The sequence below is a fragment of the Pseudonaja textilis genome, chromosome Z (genome assembly GCF_049901715.1).
Source record: "Pseudonaja textilis isolate UNSWEBS1 chromosome Z, rPseTex1.2, whole genome shotgun sequence".
In the NCBI taxonomy this organism is placed as follows: Eukaryota; Metazoa; Chordata; class Lepidosauria; order Squamata; family Elapidae; genus Pseudonaja; species Pseudonaja textilis.
The window spans coordinates 94,208,748-94,233,428 of record NC_142008.1 but is presented as its reverse complement, the minus strand read 5'-3'; the positions used below and the strand labels follow the sequence as shown (position 1 = coordinate 94,233,428).

The 24,681-nt window shown below is 38.1% G+C and overlaps 2 protein-coding genes across 4 annotated transcripts in view; one reads left to right on the top strand and one right to left on the bottom strand.

Moving 5' to 3' along the window:
• Nucleotides 1-1,366: 1,366 nt before the first annotated feature.
• On the top strand, nt 1,367-12,517 carry LOC113449412 (uncharacterized). 2 transcript variants are annotated; one of them, XM_087916480.1, is made up of 4 exons: nt 1,367-2,206; nt 3,079-3,150; nt 4,192-4,437; nt 9,724-12,517. In XM_087916480.1, exons 1-4 carry the CDS (start codon nt 2,044-2,046, stop codon nt 11,058-11,060), a joined length of 1,818 nt encoding a protein of 605 aa, XP_087772606.1. In that variant the 5' UTR covers nt 1,367-2,043; the 3' UTR covers nt 11,061-12,517. The 2 variants fall into 2 exon arrangements, with proteins under 2 accessions (XP_087772606.1, XP_026576290.1); XM_026720505.2 differs by having other exon boundaries at nt 3,076-3,150.
• Nucleotides 12,518-14,378: 1,861 nt separating this feature from the next.
• Nucleotides 14,379-24,681, bottom strand: part of CRHR1 (corticotropin releasing hormone receptor 1) — a 95,375-nt gene continuing 85,072 nt past the window's right edge. For both annotated transcript variants that reach the window (XM_087916482.1, XM_087916481.1), the window contains 4 exons: nt 19,743-19,828; nt 17,965-18,100; nt 17,076-17,117; nt 14,379-15,362 (listed from right to left, as the gene is read on the bottom strand). In XM_087916482.1, coding sequence (XP_087772608.1) covers nt 15,222-15,362; nt 17,076-17,117; nt 17,965-18,100; nt 19,743-19,828 — 405 coding nt within the window. In that variant the 3' untranslated portion in view covers nt 14,379-15,221. The remainder of the gene's footprint in view (nt 15,363-17,075; nt 17,118-17,964; nt 18,101-19,742; nt 19,829-24,681) is intronic.

Below are 24,681 nucleotides of genomic sequence, written 5' to 3'. Positions count from 1 at the left end.
TTTGAAAGCATATATTCTAAAATTATGTGTGTGTGTGTATGTGTGTATGTATGTGTGTGTGTGTGTGTGTGTGTGTGTATATATATATATATATATATATATATATATATATATATATATATATATATATATGGATCTTTGGTTGTTCGGTTTCTCCGCGTAAGATTCAAAGTATCTGGCAAACGCGTTTGATGAAGTCTCATTCATCATCTTCAGGCTTCTTTCTCCAGCTCTGTGCTTCTCATAGTGATGTGAGATTGCAGCTGCTTCTTCCTTTTAACTGCTAGTGGGGGTGTGACTTGATTGGGTGGGGGCTTGGCTGTGTTCTGATTGGGTGGGGGTGTGTTCTCATTGGTAGGGGGTTTTGGCTGTGTTCTGATTGGTTGGGGGGTTGGCCGTGTTCTGATTGGTTGGGGGGTTGGCCGTGTTCTGTTCAGGTGGGGGCTTGGTTGTGCTCAGGTTGGTCTTAGTTGCTGGGGGATTTGAGTTGGTGAGCTGTGATCTTGCTGTTTGGCTTCGAGTTCGTGGTCGTGCTGCATCTTCATAGTGGGTGTCGGTTTGCTTCATGTATGGCTCGGAGGGGTTTGGTTTTGGCACACTTCAACAGCAGAATAATCAGAGAAGCCATAGAGATAGAAAAACGCCCACACAGCATGAATAAACGAGATGACACTTCCCGCCTTCCAGCCATTTGGAAACCCGCCCTCATGAACAGACGAGTACCTAACATGAAGAATGACACCAGACCCACACCCATGAGAGCCACACAAGATGCCACCACCACATTTCCATGTAGAAAACAGACCCACACCCACTCAGAAGATGAGACATGACCACGGACCAGAAGCCGCACTACAGCTGCATCACTACCCACTTCAAATCCCTCCGAGCCATACATGAAGCAAACCGACACCCACTATGAAGATGCAGCACGACCACGAACTCGAAGCCAAACAGCAAGATCACAGCTCACCAACTCAAATCCCCCAGCAACTAAGACCAACCTGAGCACAACCAAGCCCCCACCTGAACAGAACACGCCTCCAGCCAATCAGAACACGGCCAACCCCCCAACCAATCAGAACACAGCCAAAAACCCCAACCAATGAGAACATACCCCCACCCAATCAGAACACAGCCAAGCCCCCACCCAATCAAGTCACACCCCCACTAGCAGTTAAAAGGAAGAAGCAGCTGCAATCTCACATCACTCTGAGAAGCACAGAGCTGAAGAAAGAAGCCTGAAGATGATGAATGAGACTTCATCGAAACGTTGCCTAGATACTTCGAATCTTACGCGGGAGAAAACCTGAACAACCAAAGATCCACATACAAATACCCGCAAGAACCTCAGAAAACATATATATGTTGGTCTAGTTATGTTTAGGGCAGTCAATTTATTTCCTGTGGTTTATATTCAACTGTATCATATTGCTCCTTTTTTCTCTCTCCTAAGATAGGGATTCACAGTTTGCAGAGGACAGGAAAAAACCTTCCTCAAGTTACTGTCCCCAAAATGTATTCAGATCACAACTCCAATTAATCCACTGACTAAGAATTTGGGTTTGTATATTCCAGTATAGATGAAGTTCACTAGAATCAAAATGGCTGTTTTAAGTCTAATATGATTGTTGCATGATTTGTGCAACATGTGAAAACAGCTTCAGTAGAATATGTGATATGTGGGCCTGCATAACTGGAGCATGGGTGTGCATCTGTTCTCTCCTTCCCATACAAACATCCATACATGTACATAGTTCATCCTTTCAATTTAAAAAGGGAATAGAACTGCCTTCTGGGAGAATATAATCTTCAGTATTATGCAAAAACCCTCAAGCAGTATTTTCTCTTAGCTTTTTGCTTTCTATGCTTTCCATGTAAGTCTGTTTGCCTGTCTGTCTCTATCAGTCCATTCATCCATCCATCCTCTATTTATAGGATGCCCATCTCATTCTTAAATCAATTCTTGATCTAGAGTTCTAGATTGACATAGTAATCCAAATTACTATTGTACATCTGATTGCCAAGATCACTGAAGTGACAATGATTTCTGTGACAAATAGATTCTTCAATTACTTTTTATTTGATTTAAGTGCTTTCTGCAACCTCTTGAGAGAGACACAGGAAAAAGTCTTCACGAACTTTAGAAAGGAAATTCTTATGTGGACCAACATGCAGGAGAGCTATGAAACAGTGATCTCGTTGGGTAAGGGATTATATTTCTTCAAATTTCAATGCTAGACTAGAACTTGACCTTCAGCTGTGTGTACTTATAACAAGCTGGGAAAGTATTAATGTCATTTCAGTTAATTAATATAATTTCAGTTATAAGTAACATTGAAGCCAATAAGACCGGAAGGTTTCAGAGAATAACTTTAAAATGAATCTTTTTTTTAAATGAACACTGATTTGTTGGTGGATCCACATAACACCGATCAAGACTGATTAATGAATCATGTAAGACTGAGACTTTTAGTGCAATAGCATATTCTTTAAATTCTAGAGTTTCTCAGTGTGATTGAGGCAGGATTGTACTAAAACAGAAGAATTGTTCTTCTTGACTGATCACACTAATAGGCTACTAAAATAAAATAAAGCACTTGAATGGAGAGTTCAAAATGTGCTGCTTGTAAGGAATCACCTTCTGCATAAGAATGTCTATGAAAGAATCCTATCTGTGGCATCTTGTCGGGTTAACACAGACCAATTTCCTTGTGGGTTACTCTTTATGGATATGGAGCTCAAGATGGATAGATGCCTTGAGGTTGCCTTTGGGTGTTTGGAATAGAGCAGCCTTCTTGGATATCCATTGGGCTGGCAACTAATGGCCCCAGTGCTTATGGAAGACACCAGACTGTTTACCTCTATCTTTGAAGATATTCTCCAAATTTCCCAACAGCTGCTTGTTACATGGGGAGAACGAATAATGAAGGGCAGAAAATATCAATTAAAAGCTAATTATTCTTACTGAGAAAATCTACATAAGCCTCCCCCAGTGTGCTTCAGATGTTCTCAGAACACAATATTAAGCCAGCTCAGTGAATGTGTTTTCTTTTGATTTTTTATTTTTTTTAGCAGAAGAACTTGCCATAAGCTGGCCCCGGATAACTGCCTTTACAGAGGCTCGAGGACGCCAAGGATTGGCCCCTGGTAAGACTTTTAAGAAAAGCCATGGGTGATTTTTGCTGAGTGGATCCTAAAAAGTTCTCCATCTCCAAATTGTAAGGATTGTGACCGCAGGCCCATATAAAACACCAAAAGCCTTGCATGGAATCCTTCTAGAAGTTATTGCAACATTATAAATGTTAATGTAGTAGAGAGGGAAATTGTTAAATAAACTGGAGTAATCATTAAGAGCCATGGTGGCATAGTGGTTAGAATGTAGCATTACGGACTAACTGCCCACAGCCAGGAGCTCGATCTTGACCAACTCAAAGTTGACTTAGCTTTCCATCCTTCTAAAATCAGTAAAATGAGGATCCAGATTGTTGAGGGCAATATGCTGACATTTGTAAACCACTCAGAAAGTGCTATAAAGCACTACGTAGCTGTACACAAGTCTAAGTACTATTGCTATTAATAAAAATAGGTTCACGATAGAAACAAATATTTGCCTTAATTTTATATTACCTGTAAAATTCCTGTTAAAAATGCTCCAGATTGTTGATATACGGATTCCATCAATACAGGGTTGGGGTTAGCATTAATGACTGATGGGAACTACAGTTCAGCAATTTGAAGTACTGTAATCAAACTGAGAACAAAAAGAAGAGCTTTGCTCAATAACATGTTATCCAGACTGAGAAAATAGCATATTTTGAGTTTTAGAACAATCACTGACAGGTTTGGGTAAATGGAACTTCATGATTCCAGGAACCAAGATAATTCTGATCTGTGATACTACTTTTCCAGCAGTTTATAAATCTTGCTTTTTTGAACATCCTTGCTGGTGCAGCTAATGTCAAATCAGCTCTAATTAATACAGATATACTCTGCAACATCAACTTTGTATCCTTGTTTTCTGGAAGCTGAAAAAAGTACAGATTAGATCAAAGTAATACACCCAACTCTTCCCCCACCCCACCCCCTTCCTTCTGCTTGTTTGTTTTTATATTTTCTGATGTACTCTGGTCTCCCTTTTCTGCAGGATTTCTATAGAAATATTATATTGTTTTTATTTTCTCTTAATAGGCTTAGAAATGGAACCTGAACAAGGGCAGCTGGCTCCTTTACAGGGCGAAGCAGCAGCAACTACGGATGGGTCAAGTGGGGAAGGGCTCTTTCCGGACTTCCGGAGGCAACTTGGAGTAATTTTGCAAACTATAGGGAAGGCTCAAGTGGAGAAGATGCTCAGGGAGTTGGTGAAAGAGCAGGAGGAGCAGCAGCAGAGAAGAGTCAGGCGGCGGAAAAGAGTGAGCAGGAGCCCTCGACACAGAGGTAGGTATTTTGTTGAAGCATGTGGAACTCTTGGATAAAAACATTGCCTATCCTGTCTTAAATATTAAATTTTTAAAAACAATTGGCCTTTTTACATTCTAAGGTCACTATTGTTTGTATATCTCATTTACATTTTTGTTTTCTCTGGAACGATCTCCTCTAATCGAATCTCTTCAGCTGCAAAAATGATATTGATTGCTGAAGCACAGAGAGAAAGACAGATGCCCCTGCCTCCACTTGTACCCACACGCTAAGGATGTACAGTCAAGTCTCATGTAGACTGGGGTAATGAAAGTGATGGGTTTTTGTGTTTTTTGGCATTTGGCCTCTGAACACAACCACACTGAATTTGAAATAAACAGATAAACAGATAATCAGAGTTGGAAGGGACCTTGTGGGTCATCTAGTCCAACCCTCTTCCCAAGCAGGAGACTCCACACTATTCCTGACAGATAGCAGTCCAATCTCTTCTTGAAAGTCTCAAGTGATGACTCTCCCACAACTTCCGAGGGCAAGCTGTTCCATTGGTTGACTGTTCTCACTGTCAGAAAGTTTCTCCTTAGTTCCAGGTTAAATCTCTCCTTGTTCAGTTTCCATCCATTATTCCTTGTCTGGCCTTCGAGTGCTTTAGAAAATAGCTTGACCCCTTCCTCCCTGTGGCAGCCCCTCAAATATTGGAAGACCGCTATCGTGTCTCCCCTGGTCCTTCTCTTCACTAGACTAGCCATGCCCAGTTCCTGTAACTGTTCTTCATATTTTTTAGTCTCCAGTCCTCCAATCATCCTGGTTGCTCTTGTCTGTATTTTTCTAGAGTCTCAGCATCTTTTTTATAGTGTGGTGACCAAAACTGGATACAGTACTCCAAGTATGGTCTTACTAAGGCTTTATAGAGTAGTATTAATACCTCACTTGATCTTGATTGTATCCCCCTGTTAATGCAACTTATGATTGCATTAGCTTTTTGGGCTGTTGCTGCACACTGCTGGCTCCTATTTAGCTGACTGTCCACTAAGTCTCCAAGTTCCCTCTCACAGTTATTCCTACTGAGCCTATGTGTACTTTTGGTTTTTCTTGCCTAAGTGTAGGACTTTACTTTTCTCTATATTGAATTTCATTTTGTTAGATATGGCCCAGTGTTCTAGTCTGTCAAGATCCATCTGGATCTTGAGCCTATCTTCTTGGGTGTTAGCTATTCCTGCCAGCTTCGTATCATCTGCAAATTTGGTAAGTTCCCCTTCTATTCCCTCATCTAAGTCATTAATGAAGATATTGAAGAGTACTGGGCCTAAGACAGAACCTTTTGGCATCCCACTGCTTACTTCCCTCCATGTATAATGAAAATGAAACACACAAGATGTGAGCAAAATGAAAGCTTTCAGTTTTAATTCAAGGAGTTTGACAAAAGTGTGGCATTAACTACTGAGGATGGCTAAGTGATCTGGACCTTATTTTACAGCCTTTTTTGCTGTGGTTTTTAAATGAATCACTGCAATTGTTAAATGAAAGACATGGTCAATAAGTGAATCCATCTTTTCCCATTGACTTTGCTTATCGAAAGCCAACTGGGAAGGTTGCATATGGTGACCACATGACTTCAGGATGTGTTGGTTGCAATTTTCCCAAGAATTTTTCCTGAGTCAGCAGGAAAAAATTTTTCCTGCATACAGACAGCTGGTTTTGCTGCCAAAGCTGCTCCTTTGGCAGCACACTTCCCGGATTTGAATGGGAACTGCTACCAATGACTCAGGATGACTCTTGGATGACTGGATCTACCTGAGAAGAGAACCTAGAAGATTGCAATTCTCACTGGGGAGCATTTGGAAGAAGAAACTCCATTTTTCCTTCTATCTATCTGCTGTTTTAAGAACATATGCAGTTTTAATGGCATGTTTTGATTTTTTTCCCCTGATTTTTATCTTCAAATGTTAATCAGTTAATTGAATGCTGATTTAATATAACTCCCTGCTGGATTTTAAAGGTTTTTATTGTTTCATTAGCTACTAGAAATCACTTCAGCTTTTTCAGCATAGAAGACACGGTAAGCTTTGGGTAGTGAAAGAGATTTGATTTAATTTGATTTACATCTGAATATCAAACTTTTATTACAAGATTTTGTACTTTATAACCCTTTTTTAAAAAATGCTAGTCTTAATTTTTAAATTTTTGATGAAAATCTTTTTTTGTTGTTGGGAAACAATGTTTTTTGAGGTTAATCAGCTAAAGTGTTTTTCTTGTCTGAGGAGTTGTTTATGATGTGCTATAAAAGTTTCAGTTATAAAAACTTTATTAAAGCATTTTGACTATATGAAAATATAGTCAAAATGCAAGCAATATATAAAGACAAAACTTATTGGAAAAGCAGGGCAGAAAGAATATTTTTCTATTTACAAGTCCAACTGAAAATGTTGATAAAAAAACTTGATAAAATTTTTAAACCAATTTGAAGATGTTAACCAAATGCAAGTAACAATAGTACAAGATTTACAATCTGATGGACTGGGATGTAATTTGCTGCTCATAGCCTGTAGGATCAGCTGGACTTGGAAAATGCAAGTTGGCAAAAGGACTCAAAGGTTTGGATTTTAAAGATTCAGAATTGGTAGAATTGACCAGTTATGAACTCAACTTTTTCAAGAAGATTGAGGAAGATTGGGAAATGGATTTATCATACCCAATAGATATTAAGATTATGTTGCAATTTACAGGAGACTTTTTTGTACAGCAAATGCTGTACAGCAAATACACAGCAGGATTTTATGATTTTGGAGAATAAAATCCAATTGTTAGGAAGGATCCCAATTAATAGCTTAAGGAAAAGCCTCATTATTAAGAACCAGTTGAGGATATTTGATTCTGGATGGACCAGAGACAATGACTGTGGTGACCTATGATAGACCAAAAGCTGTTGTGGACTTTCTGCATCTGAAATAGAATAAACAGACTGTTAACAGAAGTTTTGAAGTTTAACTTAGTTGTTGGTTTTACCTGTTAACTATGTTTCCATATAGTAGTTAGATATCAGGCTAACTGGGTTGGGTAAATATTGTTCTAGAAATTAATAAATTGAAGTTATCTTTAAAGTATATTGATCAGTATTTAACTGGGGTTTTTTTTTGGTTTTTGTTTTAATTTTAGGCACTTTTTCTGTAGTCTAATTGTGTTTTGTTTTGTTTACTTTTTGGGAGTTTGTATTTTAAAGTCTTGAATAAAAATAATACATTGTAAAAAGAAAAATATATGCTGGTTGCGAAGCATCAAACTTTTGATCATGTGACCGTGGAGATGTGTGATAGTCATAACTTTGAGGACTGCTCATAAGTATTTTTTTCAGTGCCATTGTAACTTTGAACAGGCACTAATATATATGGTTATAAGTCGGGAACTACCTATACTTATGACATTGATGATTTCATAATTATTTTGTATTTCATTAAGTTATATGTTGTATAAGTTATTGTATTCTGTTTTTGTAAACCACTTAGATTTTTTAATGATGAAAGCACTTGTTATAAATAAGTGAATCAATACATTCCTGTGGAATAGGCTGATCTGATAAATTCCTATGAAATAGGCTGATCTGAGAGAAATGGCCAACCTAAAATCACTCAGTGAACTGTATGGTTAAGCAATGACAGAAATTCTAAGTCCATATTTAACACTTTAAACTTATTTATTAATATTATTTATTTATCAAATATATTTCCTGCCTGTTTCACCATGGGGCTACCCTAGGAAGCTTACAACAATAATAGAAGAAGAAATGAAAAGAATATAAACAAAATAGAAGTACAACAATAGATCAATAATAGTAATAGCACTTAGACTTATATACTGCTTTATAGTGCTTTACAGCCCTCTGTAAGCGGTTTACAGAGTCAGCATATTGCTCCCCAACAATCTGGGTCCTCATTTTACCCACCTTGGAAGGATGGAAGGCTGAGTCAACCTTGAGCCTGGTGGGATTCGATCTGCCAAATTTTAGGCAGCTGGCTGCAGCGGAAGTAGCTTGCAGTACTGCACTCGAACCACTGTACCACCAAATAAACAATGAAAAAGAACATAATGAAAATACATCAATAAGGTAACAAAAGATGGATGGACGGGGAATAGAGACTGGCGGGGATGGGGGAGGGGGGGAGAAGGAGTCAGCCATCAATCCAGCAGCCACCTCCAGCATAGAACTTCCCCATTTGGATCTCAGGCCAACAAGCGAGCCAAGTCTTTAGGCTCCTGTGGAAAGATAGGAGAGTGGAGGCAGATCTTATCTTACAAAGGGGAGGGAAGGAGGGAGAGGGAAGGGGGAGAAAGAGAGAGTTCCAAATATATTTATATAAATATATATATTCTAGGCATATATAATACTATCTATGGTTTGGAGCTATTCTCAATATTAAGAAATCATCTTGGCTTGAAGCCTTTTTCTCTCACTCCTACACTCTCTACCCCCAGCTATCCTTTCTTCCTATTAATAGCAAAACAGGAAAAAAGTCTAGTACTGATGTATGTACTACATTCTTTTTATCCTTTCTTCATAGATTCCTTCCTTTAGCCTGCCTTCTGCTCTCTGATTCCTCAGTACCTTTTTTTGAGTAATGTAAAATGACAGATTTATTTAGATTTTTCTGAAGCCTTGCCAGATACAGACTGCCATATCTTAAAGCAGAATTTTTCCCAAGTGCAAGAGTCCTAATAATAATTCAGAATAAACATTGCAATTATCTGTTTCTGTGGTATGGCAAAGAAGAATGATGGAAAAACCATATAAATAAAGTGTCATGAAAATATAACATATATTTAGCAATACTCTGTGGATTTGGTTGGGATGGTGAGGAATTCAGAGTCCTGAGCTAAAACTGTGATTAAGAAACCTAATTTTAAACTTAAAAATCTTCATCAACTGAATATTTTATTCTTAATAAACTATCAGGTAGGCCATTTGTAGACTCATTAATGTTTGGCAGCAAATTTCTTGGACCTGAATTGAAGATATTTACTGCTTGAATTATTTTGTTTGACATTTGAGGGATTAAATCTGAATACTTTATAATTTAATACTCCAAAATAACTAGCAATGTTCTCCTAAATATGTAGAAGGGGGAACGTCATAGATGGGGAACTGTGATATTCCAAACATTGCCGAATCTCTGCTCCAGTCCATCACAGCCAGAATAGCCATTGATTGGGTTAATGAGAACTGATTTTCTATCAGTATCATGGAGGTCACATGTTTCCATCCATGTTTATTGTCTAAGATGCTGAACTATAACTGCATTTCTGTTTCAACAGGTGATGAAACAGTGGGACAAAATAATTTGGAAACTTCAAGGGAACTTCACACTGGAACAGTGGAAGAACCAGCTATGCTATCCAGAAAACCATTTGGGAATGAAGTGCAAGTGCCCCTCAAATGTCCAGGACTGGCAGGACCAAAGCAACCCAAGATGATTCGTGGTGATATGAGAGGGTCTAAGAATACTCTTGCCCAGCAAAACTCTCTAGGAACAAGATGGGGAGTAGAACCTAGAGAGTGTGTTAATCGCAGTCCATTCTCAAACATGAGCCATGGCTCCCAGGAAACTGGGAGAATCTGCCAATCTTTCATTGAAAGACCCCAGTTCTTAGGATGGCAGAAGCCACATTACACACAGAGGCGTTTACCTGCAGGGGAGAAGCACCATTACTGTGGATCATGCAGGAGAACTGTTGCAATCCCACCATTAAGACCTAACTCACCTCATAATTCTGCATTGATTCCTTTCTTGAATTCTGCCTCAGAATTTTCTTCTACCTTGACTCTGAATTCTGTAGGGCCACTGAATACCCAGGCTCTGCCAGGTAACCCAGCTTCTGCCCAGTCTCAAAAACCCCATGCCTGTGAGGAATGTGGCAAACGATTCCGAATTCTAGCAAACTTGGAACGGCATCAGCAGCGTCATGCAGCAGAAAAACCACACCAATGTAGAGATTGTGGGCGCCGTTTCCGCTGGGGTTGCCACTTAGAGCGCCATAGGCGATCACGTCGCTGTGTGGAATGTGGTGGAGGCCTCACAACACCTCCTCCACCCCCAACTCCACCTCCAGAACCTGACCGACCCTATTCCTGTGGGGAGTGTGGGAGGCGGTTTACACAGCGCTCAGCGCTCAGCAAACATCGGCGTCTGCACTCAGGGGAGCGCCCCTATGGGTGTGGAGAGTGTGGGAAACGCTTCTTGCAACGCTCTGACCTCACTATTCATATCCGCTCACATTCTGGTGAACAACCCTATGCCTGCACAGAGTGTGGACGCCGCTTCAGTGTCAGTTCTAACCTCAGCAAGCACAGACGCATGCATCGGGGGGAGCGCCCCCATGCATGTTCTGTGTGCTCTAAACGCTTCCTGCAGCGCTCAGAACTTCTTATTCACCAGCGTGCTCACACTGGGGAGCGCCCCTATCCGTGCACAGCTTGTGGAAAGCGCTTTGCTCGCCGAGCTCATCTCAAACGCCACCAGCGAACCCATGGGGGAATGTCTGCCACAACTACTGCATCCCGGCACCAAAATGCTCATCTTTTCACTGCTCCCTCACCAGGTGCTATGTCACCAGATGCTATGTCCTTCATGAACAGCATGAATCTGGGGTGACTGATAGTCCTAGAACCACATGTTCAAGCCAATACAATTGCCACAGGGTCATGCCCACCTGTAGTTGGGCCTCCTGCTTTCTCAATGGCTCAAAGTTCTGTGAATGTTTCTTCACTGAGTCTACTCTGTGCTGTGTACTCTTTAGGATGTCTTCCCTTCTGCTCATAGCATTTTTGCCAGGGACCATACAAGTTCTGATTAGCCCATGGAAATAGCATCATACTGGCCTTTTATCCTTGTGTGTTCGGAGGCTGAGCAGATTTTTTTGCTTGGGCCTCCTTAAAACTTCTTTGCATGCCCTTATAGGGTACGGAGCAAATGAAATTATTCGTGATCATCTGATACATTCCCTGACTTGTTGATTTAATTTGATAATACCGCTAGCTTGTCAAGTTTGACAAGTCTGGAGGTAAAAGACACAGTAACTGTACTGTCCAAAGTTAACTGCAATTCATTGACAAAATTAATTATGTCTTACAAACCATAGTCATAACAAGCATTTATTACAGATTCACAGATGTAGTTCTTTTTTCTCTTGAAATGGTCCCCTACATGATTCTCCTTGTCTTCCCTATTTTTGTAAATTTAACCAGCCCCCCACATTACTCCTGGCCAAACTTCATTTTGAGCAGATTTGCCCTTGTTTCTTTTGTTGGGAAGAAGTCCAAATAGGCTTCACTGAAGGGCTTTGAACTCATTATCTGTAGACAAAAATGACATACTTGTTGTTGAGTCTACAGTATATATTAGCGTACAGATATTGTAGCAGTCAGTCTGTAACTGATTGAATTGGATGCAATTCAACTGCATGCAATTCAGTTTATGTCTAAGTGGTCTATGCTTCTACAGCTCCAAAGGATGATCATGCCCAAGTATTGGATGATCCAGAACTGTCATGAGAGAACAGTGGTTCAGAACCAGGAAACAGTGTGGTGGTTGATTTGGACTTCGCTGCTGTTTGTGGAATTTGGGAAAAGATGACTCATACCTTGAAAAGTATTATTAGTACTCTTTTACCCTCAGCTCCGGAGAGCAAACTAGGAACTTGCCTCTTGTTGAGAATTCTGGACTGGAGGATTTTAGAATGGAAAGAGTCTGTTTGCGACATCTACTAGTGATTCAGCCAGCTTTGAAGAGAATGGTAAAGTTGCTGCTGTGTAAGGACAACAATCTTTTGATGCACACTACTGTGACAGGCAATTCCCAGGTATATTATTATTTACCAGGCCAGTGTTATAGTTTCAGCTTGTATATTCTTCATATATGTAGGGCTGGCATTTTGTTTTCCATCGTGAAGTTGGCTGTGGCCTCTAGGTTTGAGAAGCCAATTAATATCTGATTTAAGACTAATGCAATAGAACTTTATCAATTTTTTTAACCTTGTATTTTCTTTTAAACCACATCGTTGAATCCCGGAACATACACATATGAACCAAATAGAATATTTTGCAACACTCTTCCACAGGAGCTGTTTTGCATCTTTCATATTATAACAAGTATTTTGGGTTGAGGTCACAGCCTCGAAATGGTTTGGAGCTTCTCCATTTTATGACTCTGAACATCAGGAAACTCATGACAATATGAAACACGAAAATTTTACATATTCAGTTTTTGATAATAGTGCCCATTACATCTTATCCAGTGCAGGTCTAATCTTTTTCAGGCCTGCATATTGTTTTAAAGCATGCATGGGGAAATACAATGTTGAAATGACTTGACCATGTTGTAAGAAACAGTCATCAGATAGACTAGCTGGGATGTGCTAGAATTGGATTCCATTGCCTCAATGGTGGGCTAATCTGATTTACAAATGAGGGCAAGTGTATGTGTCCCAGGATAATGATGCAAGATCGAATTTGGGGCAGTCACTGAGAGCAGAGATTTACTCTTCCAAGCTTTCAGGCTCACGCTGGAGCCCATCTTCAAACTTCGTCAGACTTAAGACTGACTCTTTAGACTCTTCAGACTTTAATCTGATTTAACAATAGCTGTTTGGATAAACCTTTTATAAAGACAAGTGATTAATTACTACATTATTCATTTTATTCAGAATGACCAGAAAATACTTGCTGATTAGCTAGCTGGGCATTACAGAATCTTGGGGAGATAATATCATTTGGATATTGATAGAGAAATAGAAAGCAGGGAATTGTTAATAACTCTTTGGGTCTGTAATTTTTTAATCACTCCTAGTAGATCACTGTCAGTGAATATTGTCTTCCCTGGATATTTTTTGAAACATATTAGAGCATGTTTGATAGGTTTTACCTGTTGAAAGGCTATTAAATCAGACATATTACCAAAAGGGCTTTTATATTCAGCTGGACAGTACTTGAAGAGCTGTGATAGGTAATTTGTTTTTTTCAGATTTACATACCTTTTGATCTCTACACTACCAGTGATTAAGTAGACATTTGCTTGGACCTCCACCATCAGAGCCTTTTCCCTTCCTTTTTTTTTTGCGTTAGGCATATCAGAAAAAAATGTTGCTTTAATAATCTTTGGCTTAGTAAATTAAAACTTATACTAGTCTACTTTAATTTTAAGAATAGGATAATATGGAACAAGAATTGGTTCCCCTTCAGAATTTCTATGTTACTAAAACTCTTGTTCTCATAACCTTTAACTGACCAAAACATAGAGCAACATTTTTTTTACCCCAAATAGGTTAATTTATAGAAAGTGTCCAAAATATGAGACCCATGAGTCCTGCAGGAATTAAATTTGGGGAAGTTGTGCTTGATTTGAGTACTGCTGGGTTATTGCTGTGGTCATGGGATGTTGAAAAATGATATTTTGGCAATTTCTGATGCTTCCTGCCAGATTTCCATAATGAAACTCAATGCAGAAGTCAGTAGGAAGTCAGAAGTAGCTCTTGTCTTTTTTGCCTACCCTTGTTTAGGTAAGGAAATATCTCTGAAATGATGACCCAATGGAGCTTGGGTTGTCTAGAAATATATGTTTTTGGAATTCCCTGTTTGTAGTTCACTTCTGCTAGGATCTTCTCTAACCTAAAGCTATTAGCAAATGGCTCAACTACTCTCAGGGCCTGAACTTCATTGATGGGAGTATTCATACAAAGAATACTCCAAATTACAAGAAAGAGACAGATCTTGATATTTAAGCAGATTCTTAGATTTTTGTTTATAAATTCCAAAAAAATGTTGATGTGGGAACTATTTTTATGGGAATTGTGGCTCAAGACGCAGAAAATAAAACATTCAAGTGAAGACTTCTGAATGTTAACCCAAATTCTACAGAAAGCTGTATTTACAATGAAAATTATCCTATAAATTTATAAAATTACAAGCGAGGATAAAGGATAGTACTATTCTTTATTAAGAAATACCAAAAGGAATGCATTATTCTCCCGCTTCATTTTGGGCTCAAATAGGCTGTCTATGGTGAAAATCAGGTAATATTATCTGGATCATGGAACAAGTAGGTTAGTCATCATCTTGAATCAGCGTCCATCAAGTTTCAGATCTTTGGCATCACCTGCAGCAGATTTAGATGAGGAAGAACATGGGAACAGCTCTACTTTCTCTTACCACTTAAATCTTCCTATAGGGGTCAAATAGATGTCCTAAGGATATTTACTAAGGGAGTTTACATAACGGCAGTGTCCGGCAGTTTTATTTATTCCACAGAATCAGATACGTGGTCCTGAATGTGAGATATGTGCCTTTGCCTTGTATTGGACATTATCTTAATGAACTCATAAGTCCTTTTTAAAAAAGCCTTTATGTGTACTATGTGAGACAGTATTCCAAGATTAATCTTGATGCATTTGGTTTTGCTTATTGCTCACCAATTCCAACTGGGGATAATCTGCTAACTTTCTTTCTGCAGCACTTGTGATAGATAAACATCTTCCAAACTAGTAAGCAAACAGAACAAAAATCTTCAGGTGTATTATAAAACAAAATAGGCCATAACATTTTTTTAATGGAACATTGTGGTTATAGGCCTTGGAGTTCCCCTTGTTTCATAACCAGTTGGTTTGCCACGACTTGCAGTTCCAATCTCACAAAGATTCCCCTCCAATGCAAACAGTTCCTCTACTATAAAATGTCTGCAAAATGCGGACAAAATCCCTTGGCCTTTCCTAAACTGTAACATAAGAAAGGCAGTAAAAATTTTCTCCCTAAACTTTGGCTCTCAGAGAGCAGTTGATTGCTTGATGCTGTGGAAACTGACACGAGTTGGGGATGTAGGAATGGACATGGCCCTTGCTACTCGGGCACGGATGGAGTGTTTGTCTTGCCATCGGTGCCACCTCTTTCGTACTGCAGAACGGACCTAAAAAAAAAAAAATCACAAAAAGTAAACATTACTTCCCAATTTCTCCTTTGAAAGGACACCTAGATTCAATGAAGACTAAGGCCCTTCTAGATGTATTACAGTAGCCTTGGGTGATCTCATGACTTTTGGAAGAATTTCAACCCAATATATGATCACATTGATTGAAGATGATGAAATTTATTTTATGGGAAAACGCCTGAAGGCCAGGGTTTTTAGATCACAATCTGCTTTGTATAAAAATATTAAAGGGTGTATTGTGAATCCTCACTGTTCTAAATGCAAAACTATAATCTGTAATGAGCGTGTTTATCAAAGGTTTATCGAAGAAAAATGTATGAATGTCCACATGTGAAAAAAATCTTATTTTCTCAGGATACTCATGCAAATAACTACAGAAATTTTGTTTAATTAATGTTGGCGGACGAAAGGAAAAACAAAAATCTTCCAGAGAAAATTTCAGTCCCAGTAATCACATTCCTGAGGATACTCTGCAGCAATGGTAAGTTTACTCATTAATTCACCTAAAGTTGGTTATATAACAAGTGGGTCCTTTGGGATAAAGTAGATAAATACCAGAGCAATGTTTTCCAGTTGATGAAAAATTATGATAGAAGTAGGGTCCAATTTGAAAAAAATAAAAGATTTGCTATATCACAAGCAGTGGCAGAAATTGATTTCTAGATAACTACATTAGGGAGACAAGATACAAGAAGAGGAAAAAGTTCTTGCCCTTTAATTTGGACACAGATATTCTTCAGGAATGAGTGTTCCTTGTTCAGACATAAAACTACCAGCATGCAGTTTGTCTTGATTCTCTTTAAGCCAATTTTTCTCAAACTCATGTTTGTACATATTTTAGGAATATATAGGAAGTAATCCTTGACTTAAGATTCATAAACTTGGTGACTGTTCAAAGTTAACACTGAAAAAATGTGATTTATGGCTATTTTTCACACAATTGTTGCAGCATCTCCATGGTCATGTGATCAAAATTTGGATGCCAGAAAACTGGTACGCATTTATGACAGCTGATATGTCCTGGAGTTAGGTGATCACCTTTTGACACGCAGTAAATTCACTTAACAATTGTTGCAAGAAGCGTTGTTAAAGGGGGCACTTAAACTCAATTATCTCACTTAGCGAACAGAGATTTAAGATCCAAATGTGGTCATAAGTCAAGGACTACCTGTAGAAAGGCTAGCGTTCTAATTTAGCATGCCCATTTACCATTCTTGTTGGGAATTCCTACATAACACAAGATTGAGAAAGACTACTCTAGACATTACATCAATTCTCCTTAAAAGCTGGGAACAAAATATTTGGAAAGGAAAATCCCAAGAAGTCTTCCATCTTAAAATTGTTCTCAACGTTTAAAAAAAGTTTTCATTTATGTCTTCCCCTCACAATTGTCTAAAATTGTTTAAAAGTATTAGATATACCTTTAATAAAGATATTAAATTTATCATATTTATACCAAGCAGCATTGTTGTCTTCAAGGTGTTCCTCAAAAAGAACATTTAAATACTAAAAGACACTTGAATTTCAATTTCAAAAATTAAACCAACATTTGAAACTTTAAAAACTTAATTTCTTCATATTCCCTTTGCTATATTCTGGGTTTTTTTAAAAACCTGTAATACTAGCTCTCAATTCTCCCAAAGAAAGTTAATAACTAATCTCCTCTTTCCTTCATTTCCAACCCCAACTCACCTCACTGTTCAGGAAACAGTAGAAAACAGAGACAAAAAAGCCCTGGATGGAGAAGGGAAAAGATGATGGAATCAATTACTGTTTAGAGAAGAGAAACAAATTGCCATGATTCCCACGCTTTCTACGAAGCAGGTTCAATGTCTTTCAACAGACACATACTAGCATTCGTGTTTCTAATCTGTAAATCTGCTCTACAACATGACTTGTCTTTTGCCTATTATCTAATAGTGTAGTGGACTTTCTACTGCTGGATTCTCCTTGTTTGCACATTGGCAATCTCTGAATTTTTTACATTTATCGGAAGATTTTGATTAGAGATACAACATATTCCCCCCAGCATTGTACAAGAAAATGGACTGTATTTAACTCAAAGAATGGGATTCTTGGTAACAAAAATACACAATCTGAGGCCTGCACTGCCTTGAACACAACCTGCAAAGTGGGTTCTTGCCACTGAAAATTTCACTGAATTGAAATTTGAATGTCATAAAGAATATCATTCAATTCTTGGAGAGTTTTTCAACTATTTGCATTTTTTAAATGTAGTTACATTTAAATTAAATACAAATTCAAACACTTTTAGCCTTTTGGGTCTGTCAACCTTTTAGTAAGTGGTCCTCCTTCGATTATATTGATGTGTGTTCCCCATTTCTTGAAGCAGGAAGAAAGTGTGTGAAAAACACTGCTCCTGCAGCTTATTGATAAGAACAGAGTACATAAGTGGGAATGGTGGAAGAGCAACAAGTTAAATAAATACATAAAATGCCTTTAAGATAAGATGTCCATATACCTTATATATAATATCTCTGAAAAAATCAGATCGATATGAATAGCATGTTTCCATCCTCCCAATTCATTTCAGCTCTGATTTTTGTGAGGTTCTGCCTACCTGGAAGGACTCCAAAAGGGAGTTGAAGTAAATGAAGACTATTCTGGATATTTCATCTTCCCCAGGGTTAACAAAGAAGAGCATGTAGGTTATTCCTAATAATGGAAGGAGCACAAGGGTGGCCTTCACCGCTTTCCTGAAGGAAGAGAATACATGTTACCATCCAGACTATAATCTTTAGAGTAGAGTAGAAATCTTTATTGTCTCTTTAAATGTACACTAATCAGCATACATTAAAATGAAATTTTGTTGCATTCAGTTCTCAAAAGATAATCTTTATGTATATACCCACATATATACACATATATGACACAGAGAAACATTACAGTCTAGTTCAAATGTTTGTATGCTGGGAAATAAAAGAACCCTATGAGTTTACAAGAAGGATGCCATGTTACAGAATTTAGTAGTCCTACTATAGATATTCCGAAACCACCTCCCAGAGGGGAACAACAGAAACAGACCACGAAGTGGTTGTGTGGGGTCTCTGACAATGCTTTGAGCTCTAAGCACATAGCGCTTATAAGCAGTATCCTGATTAATGGGAAGTGAGCTTCTTATAATTTTCTCAATTGTCCTTACCACTCTCTGTATGAACTTTCTATCTGAGGCACTGCTGCCACCAAATGAAACAGTGATGCAGTTTGTTAAAATACTTTCAATCGTGCCTCTGCAAAAGGGCCAGGACAGAAAGAGAAAGATGTTTGCCTCTTCATCCCATGTAAAAAATGCAAACACTAGTTTGTACACTTCCCTAAAGATAACTTACGAAAGACCAAGTCAGGTCCTTAGTTATCTGCACACCCAGATACTTAATACTACTGATCACCTCCACAGCTGCAGCCTTGCTACAAAGTGGAGTATGATTATGCCAGCTCTTTCTAAAATCAACAATGATCTCCTTTTCAAAACCAAGTTATTTTTATTGCACCCGTCCATGAAAGCTTTCACCTCCTCCATATAAGAGTCTTCATTGTCATCCCAGATAAGCCTTATCACTGCCGTGTCATACACATACTTCACAATGTGATTCGTTGTAGACTTGGCAGTCATGGGTCATTAAGGTGAACAGTAATGGACTCAAGCCACAGCCCTGTGGGGAACCCTTATTTGAGATGGAATTGGAAACTTTTCTTCCAACTTACACAAACTGGGGCCTATCAATTAGAAAATCAAATATCCAGCTAGTATCTCACTGCTGCACCAGTGAATTATTATGCTGAACCTTAGGTAGCAGAACAAGTGCGGAGAAGTTGATAAATCCAGATGTGCTATATGTATGCACGGCTTTCTTGCAAATAGAAAATTAGGGCATCAGGCCAAAGAATAATTGCAACTTCTTCTGACCTGTTGTTGACAAGGAATATTCTACACAAAAACATTACATTTTACCAGACATTTTCCCATATACTGTACAGTATACTGTATATCAATATTCAACCTTACAATCTGTTTTCCATGCCAGACACCCTTTTCTTCATGAGGAAAAGGACATGACTTGGCTTCCACCCAATAAAACTTGAATTGGCCTAATACTGAATCCTACTTCAGTGCTGGTAATGAGACATTATTCTCTGTTCTCTCTGAGACCAATAGATTAGTAAGGGTGTTGGTTTGGTATGCTTTCTCCCAACTACACTGTTGCCTCGCAGTAACTCTGCTGACCTTCCTGCATCTCCCTCTTGAAGCTGCTTGGTCTTGTTTTTAGGACAGGCCTTCTTATAACCCTCTCTCTACTTTTCCCTCTTACACTGCTCATTCCCATCTAAGTTAAATACCTGTACTGTATGGTCTCTGAGGTGGTCGAAGCCCGAAGCTTGGTCATTAGGATTCTGACAATATTGAATAAAAAAATAAAATTGATCTGGAACAGAAACAGAAATCAATTTGAAACTGATAAAATAACTGGGCAGGGAGCATTTTATACCAAGTTGTGTGTTAAAGTTATTCCTTAACTGAATCCATTATAGAGCGTAGAAGAGTTGGAATAGTACCGAAACATCATTATCTTGTTGTTACTTGTACTTGTTAACATCCGTATTGCTTATTAATCCTTGCATTTTCCCCCAGCAAGTCAGGAATAACCCCATCAGGTACAAAATGCTAAAAAAAATAGACAGTCTCAACACCTCCATTTTTCAAAATAGCAGCATGTTATTTATAGAAGATGGTCTGAAAATGGGAAGACTTAGAAAAGCTTAGAGAAATTTTGTCATCGCAGTGCAACCATTTCATCAGGTTACATTACTTATTAGCCTCATATAATGGACTCAGGTACATCCCAGTGTAAAGTTCAGGAACAGTCAAATAACAAGTTAATGATTGAGTCCTTATTTAAACCATGGACTTTCTGAATATTTGATACCCATCAAAAGACATACACACATATTCAAGCTGAAATGGCTCCATATCAATCTGCATGCAAACCAATAAGTATTTGTCTTCTCATAGTGTATACTAAATGTCCTATGGGATCTTCACTTGAGCCATTCCCATTTGCTTAGTTATTCATGGTGCTATAATGATATATTTATATATAGATTTAAGAAATTCAGTCTAGTTTCCAACTCTCACAGAATATGCACAGCCTGTCTTGAAAATACATTTTATACATTGTTTTAAAATTTCCAATATAATAGCGAAATGCACTTTTTAATTTTAATTTTTCAGTGTACTTCATTCTCTGCCACTGGGAGGAGCTATTTTCTCAACTATTCATTTTCTTAACTATTTAAAGGAGATAGATTTTATTTGTCAAGAATTTATCAAATGTACTTTTCTTTCCTTGGAAGTGTTTCCATTAGAATAGATTAGAAAATTCAGTTTGTGGTTTTTATCTTCTGTTACTAATCAATAGAAAACAAGACCTCTCTGTTTAATTCCGTCTTAGGCCCAGTACTGTTCAATATCTTCATTAACGACTTAGATGAGGGAATAGAAGGGGAACTTACCAAATTTGCAGATGATACTAAGCTGGCAGGAATAGCTAACACCCAAGAAGATAGGTTCAAGATCCAGATGGATCTTGACAGACTAGAACACTGGGCCATATCCAATAAAATGAAATTCAGTATAGAGAAAAGTAAGCACCTACACTTAGGCAAGAAAAACCAAAAGTCCACATCTAGACTGGGTGAAACTAGGCTCAATAGCAGTAACTGTGAGAGGGATCTTGGAGTCTTAGTGGACAACCAGCTAAATATGAGCAAGCAGTGTGCAGCAGCTGCCAAAAAGCTAATGCAATCCTAAATTGTATTAACAGAGGGATACATTCAAGATCAAGGGAAGTACCAATACCACTCTATAAAGCCTTAGTAAGACCACACCTAGAGTACTGCATCCAGTCTTGGTCACCACATTATAAAAAAGATGTTGAGACTTTAGAAAAAGTACAGAGAAGAGCAACCAGGGTGATTAGGGGACTGGAAGCTAAAACATACAACGAACGGTTGCAGGAACTGGGCTTGGCTAGTCTAGTAAAGAGAAGGACCAGGGGAGACATGATAGCGGTCTTCCAATATTTGAGGGGCTGCCACAGGGAGGAGGGGGTCAAGCTATTTTCTAAAGCTCCTATAGGCCAGACAAGGAATAATGGATGGAAACTGAACAAGGAGAGATTTAACCTGGAAACGAGGAGAAACTTTCTGACAGTGAGAACAATCAACCAATGGAACAGCTTGCCCTCGGAAGTTGTGGGAGCACCATCACTTGAGACTTTCAAGAAGAGATTGGACTGCCATTTGTCAGAAATGGGGTAGGATCTCCCGCTTGGGCAGGAGGTTGGACTAGATGACCTACAAGGTCCCTTCCAACTCTGATTGTTTGTAAAGCAAACTCTGTAAATTCAACATTGCCTCCATTCCCTGATCATATTGTTGGATTGGTGTTTGCGCTAACATCAGATAAAGTACTATTGTCTATTGCATCGGCTATTATTCACTTTCTAGTTTTATATTGATTTTTATTCATTTATTTTATTACACATCTGCTCTCTCTTCATCAATGATCCTAGGCAGCTTACCACTAAATAAAAAAATCACCTAAAAATGATAAATATTAACATTTTAAAAAGCTAAGATAGCTAAGGAAGGAACCAGTATATAACAGAGTGGAAGTGGGGGGATTTTTTAATAATTAATCATCTCCATATGGAACAAACCCATATGGAGATGGAATGTGGGGATCTCAGACCAATGGGCAATATATTAATTCAGTATTATGCAATAACATTCATATATTTCTTTCTTTTAAGTGCCATACCTTGCTGAAGTCTTCAGCACATCATCATTGTTGTTTTTCTTTGTTGTGTATTTATGAGTACGCAATAGAACAAAAGCTGAACTGGTTGTTTTTATTAGTATCAGCTTGCCCATAGAACAAAAAGTTTATTGGATGTGCCTACAATCCTTATATAAGAAAAAATTAAGTGTATATTTTTAAGCTTTAAGAATTCAATATAAGCAGCAAACAGCAAGACAGGTTTGGGGCTACAAAAAGTTGTAAATAAAGGTCTCAGAGAATATTGGAATATTTTATTTTGAATATTAAGAGTTTGAAATTAATTTTAAAGAATAAATGCATAAATATTTTCAGTGTTGGCAATATAATAGCATAATCAACTTATAGCAGCATTCAGAAAAAATGGTTGAGGAATGGCAACTGGACCTTGAATCAACATTTTTAGTTAGATTGTGTTTTTATGAATACCCTGTTCCCAGAAGGTAGAGTGGAAGGAAAACAATTATCTCACATGATTATGGAGAACAATATGAACAGGAATTTATCACTGGATATATTAAAAAATGGATGCGGCTCTAAAAATTAAGAAGAAAATAAAAATATTTTTAATGCAAAAAATGGTCAAGAGAGTAATTGTTCCTGCTGAATTTACAAAAAGGCTTTTAGAATTTTGAAGAAATTAGAGAGAAGGGAAAAGGATCATTCAAATGGATTAAAGAACAAGATGATTTTATGTAAAAATAAGGACTATAAAGTTGGCTGATTTGATTAGTGTTAAAATATATTGTTTCTTGGGGATATTATTGTTGACATCTGGACTGGAAAAGATGTTATCTATTTGTTTTTCTTACGGAGTATTATATTAACTAATGTGATTACTTTAGAGATCTGTTTTGACTTGCTGCTGATACCTGGATTAGAAAAGAGTGATGTCAAGCTGGTCATGGCCACCCTGGCTATGCCCATCCAGGGCACGTTCCCCAGGCCCCAAGGTCAAACACAACCCTGATGTGGCCCTCAATGAAATTGAGTTTGACACCCCTGGTCTAAATCTTTCACTACTGACAGTAGGGACCGGGACAGAAAGATTAGCAATGTTTTAGAATTGTGCTGGCAGTCTGACAGCATTATCACTGTCCACAAAACAAATAGCATTCTTCTCTACAAACAAAACCCTAGGCATTTAAAGTGCAGGAAGCAGGATCAAATACCCGAGTCATATTTAGTGCTAAATTCTGGGTCAGCACCATGTGTAAAAGCTGAATGGAGAATTGAAATCCCCTATTCCCTTTCTTCCCATGAGAAAGTATTAAATCAGCATTCAATCTCTTGTCCTGTCTTATATTACATAGGAAGCAGAAGATCAGTGCCTAAGGCACCCAGCAATATATTCCAAATTGTTTAGTGCGTTTCAAACCATATTTATGCTTTATATACATAACACCAAACCATTGGGGATTATAGAAGGTATAGGCCCCTATTTGAGAAGCTTTTATTTGAGGAAAGTATCTTTGGAAGAATGGAATTGAAACAACTTTGGACCGAAAGATTTTCCGGAGATCGATTGCTGTAATTTCTAATTGAGGATCTTGTGTCCTACTGGCTCTGTCAATTCAAGTATAATTTAATACTCAGATTCGGAAACATAATGACCACAGTTCACAGAGAACAGAAACAACTGCAATATTTCTGTATGCCTGGCATCAGCCTCTAACAATACAATCACTTCCCACTTTCTCCCCAGGACTCTGCATTGACCAAGGTTGCAACAGAGACATGGTTAGGTTAATAAGGCAGTGACTATTATCTTCATCAAAGAACATTATTAGCAGGCCTGCTGGGAATAGGGAATGTGTGTGAAGTATGCTGCGTTCAATTCATACAGTGGTGATAGGGTGAGAGAAATTGGCAGGGAAGTACAGCAGCAGGACAAAATGGAGTGGAAAGAGGAGGTGTGGGAAGAAAGAAGGGAATATAAGAAAACTAATTCAAGAGATGTATCATTCTTTTGTTGTTACTTTAAGATAGCAAAATGTGACATTGCTTTGGAGGAGAGATCTCTCTATTCCTGTAACCCTTGTCTTGTGGAAATGATTACCCACAAGGAAAGAAATCATTGGACTTCTTCAGTTCTCCTTTTTTACATAACTGAAAAAATGGTTTTGTATTCTTAGTGGAGAAGTGTCTTGCAAGGAAATTTTTAATGCTCACTTTGTTTCTTGCCCAACCTACTGACACTAATAAAATTAGGTCTTTTTGTAATGTCATGAGAGTGAAAAAGGAAGGAAGAAAAACAACTTGAGAATAACTCCCTGATGCAAAGCAAGTCAAAATATTATTTTTCCAGTACGAAAGTGTAAAGAGTTACATTCAGGAGGACCAGAGGCAGAGCAGAACAGGGTTCTATCTTTTCAGAGCTGAACAAGAGAGACACATTAGTTTGCACATTTTTCTGCTACTAATAATTAACAGATCTTG

What these genes read in the sequence shown, in the direction of transcription:
- LOC113449412 (XM_026720505.2), top strand. Translation starts at nt 2,044, where the DNA reads ATGATTTCTGTGACAAATAGATTCTTCAATTACTTTTTATTTGATTTA. An exon ending in TGAAACAGTGATCTCGTTGG is followed by an intron (nt 2,207 to 3,075) that starts GTAAGGGATTAT and finishes TATTTTTTTTAG; the next exon opens with CAGAAGAACTTGCCATAAGC. An exon ending in ACGCCAAGGATTGGCCCCTG is followed by an intron (nt 3,151 to 4,191) that starts GTAAGACTTTTA and finishes TTCTCTTAATAG; the next exon opens with GCTTAGAAATGGAACCTGAA.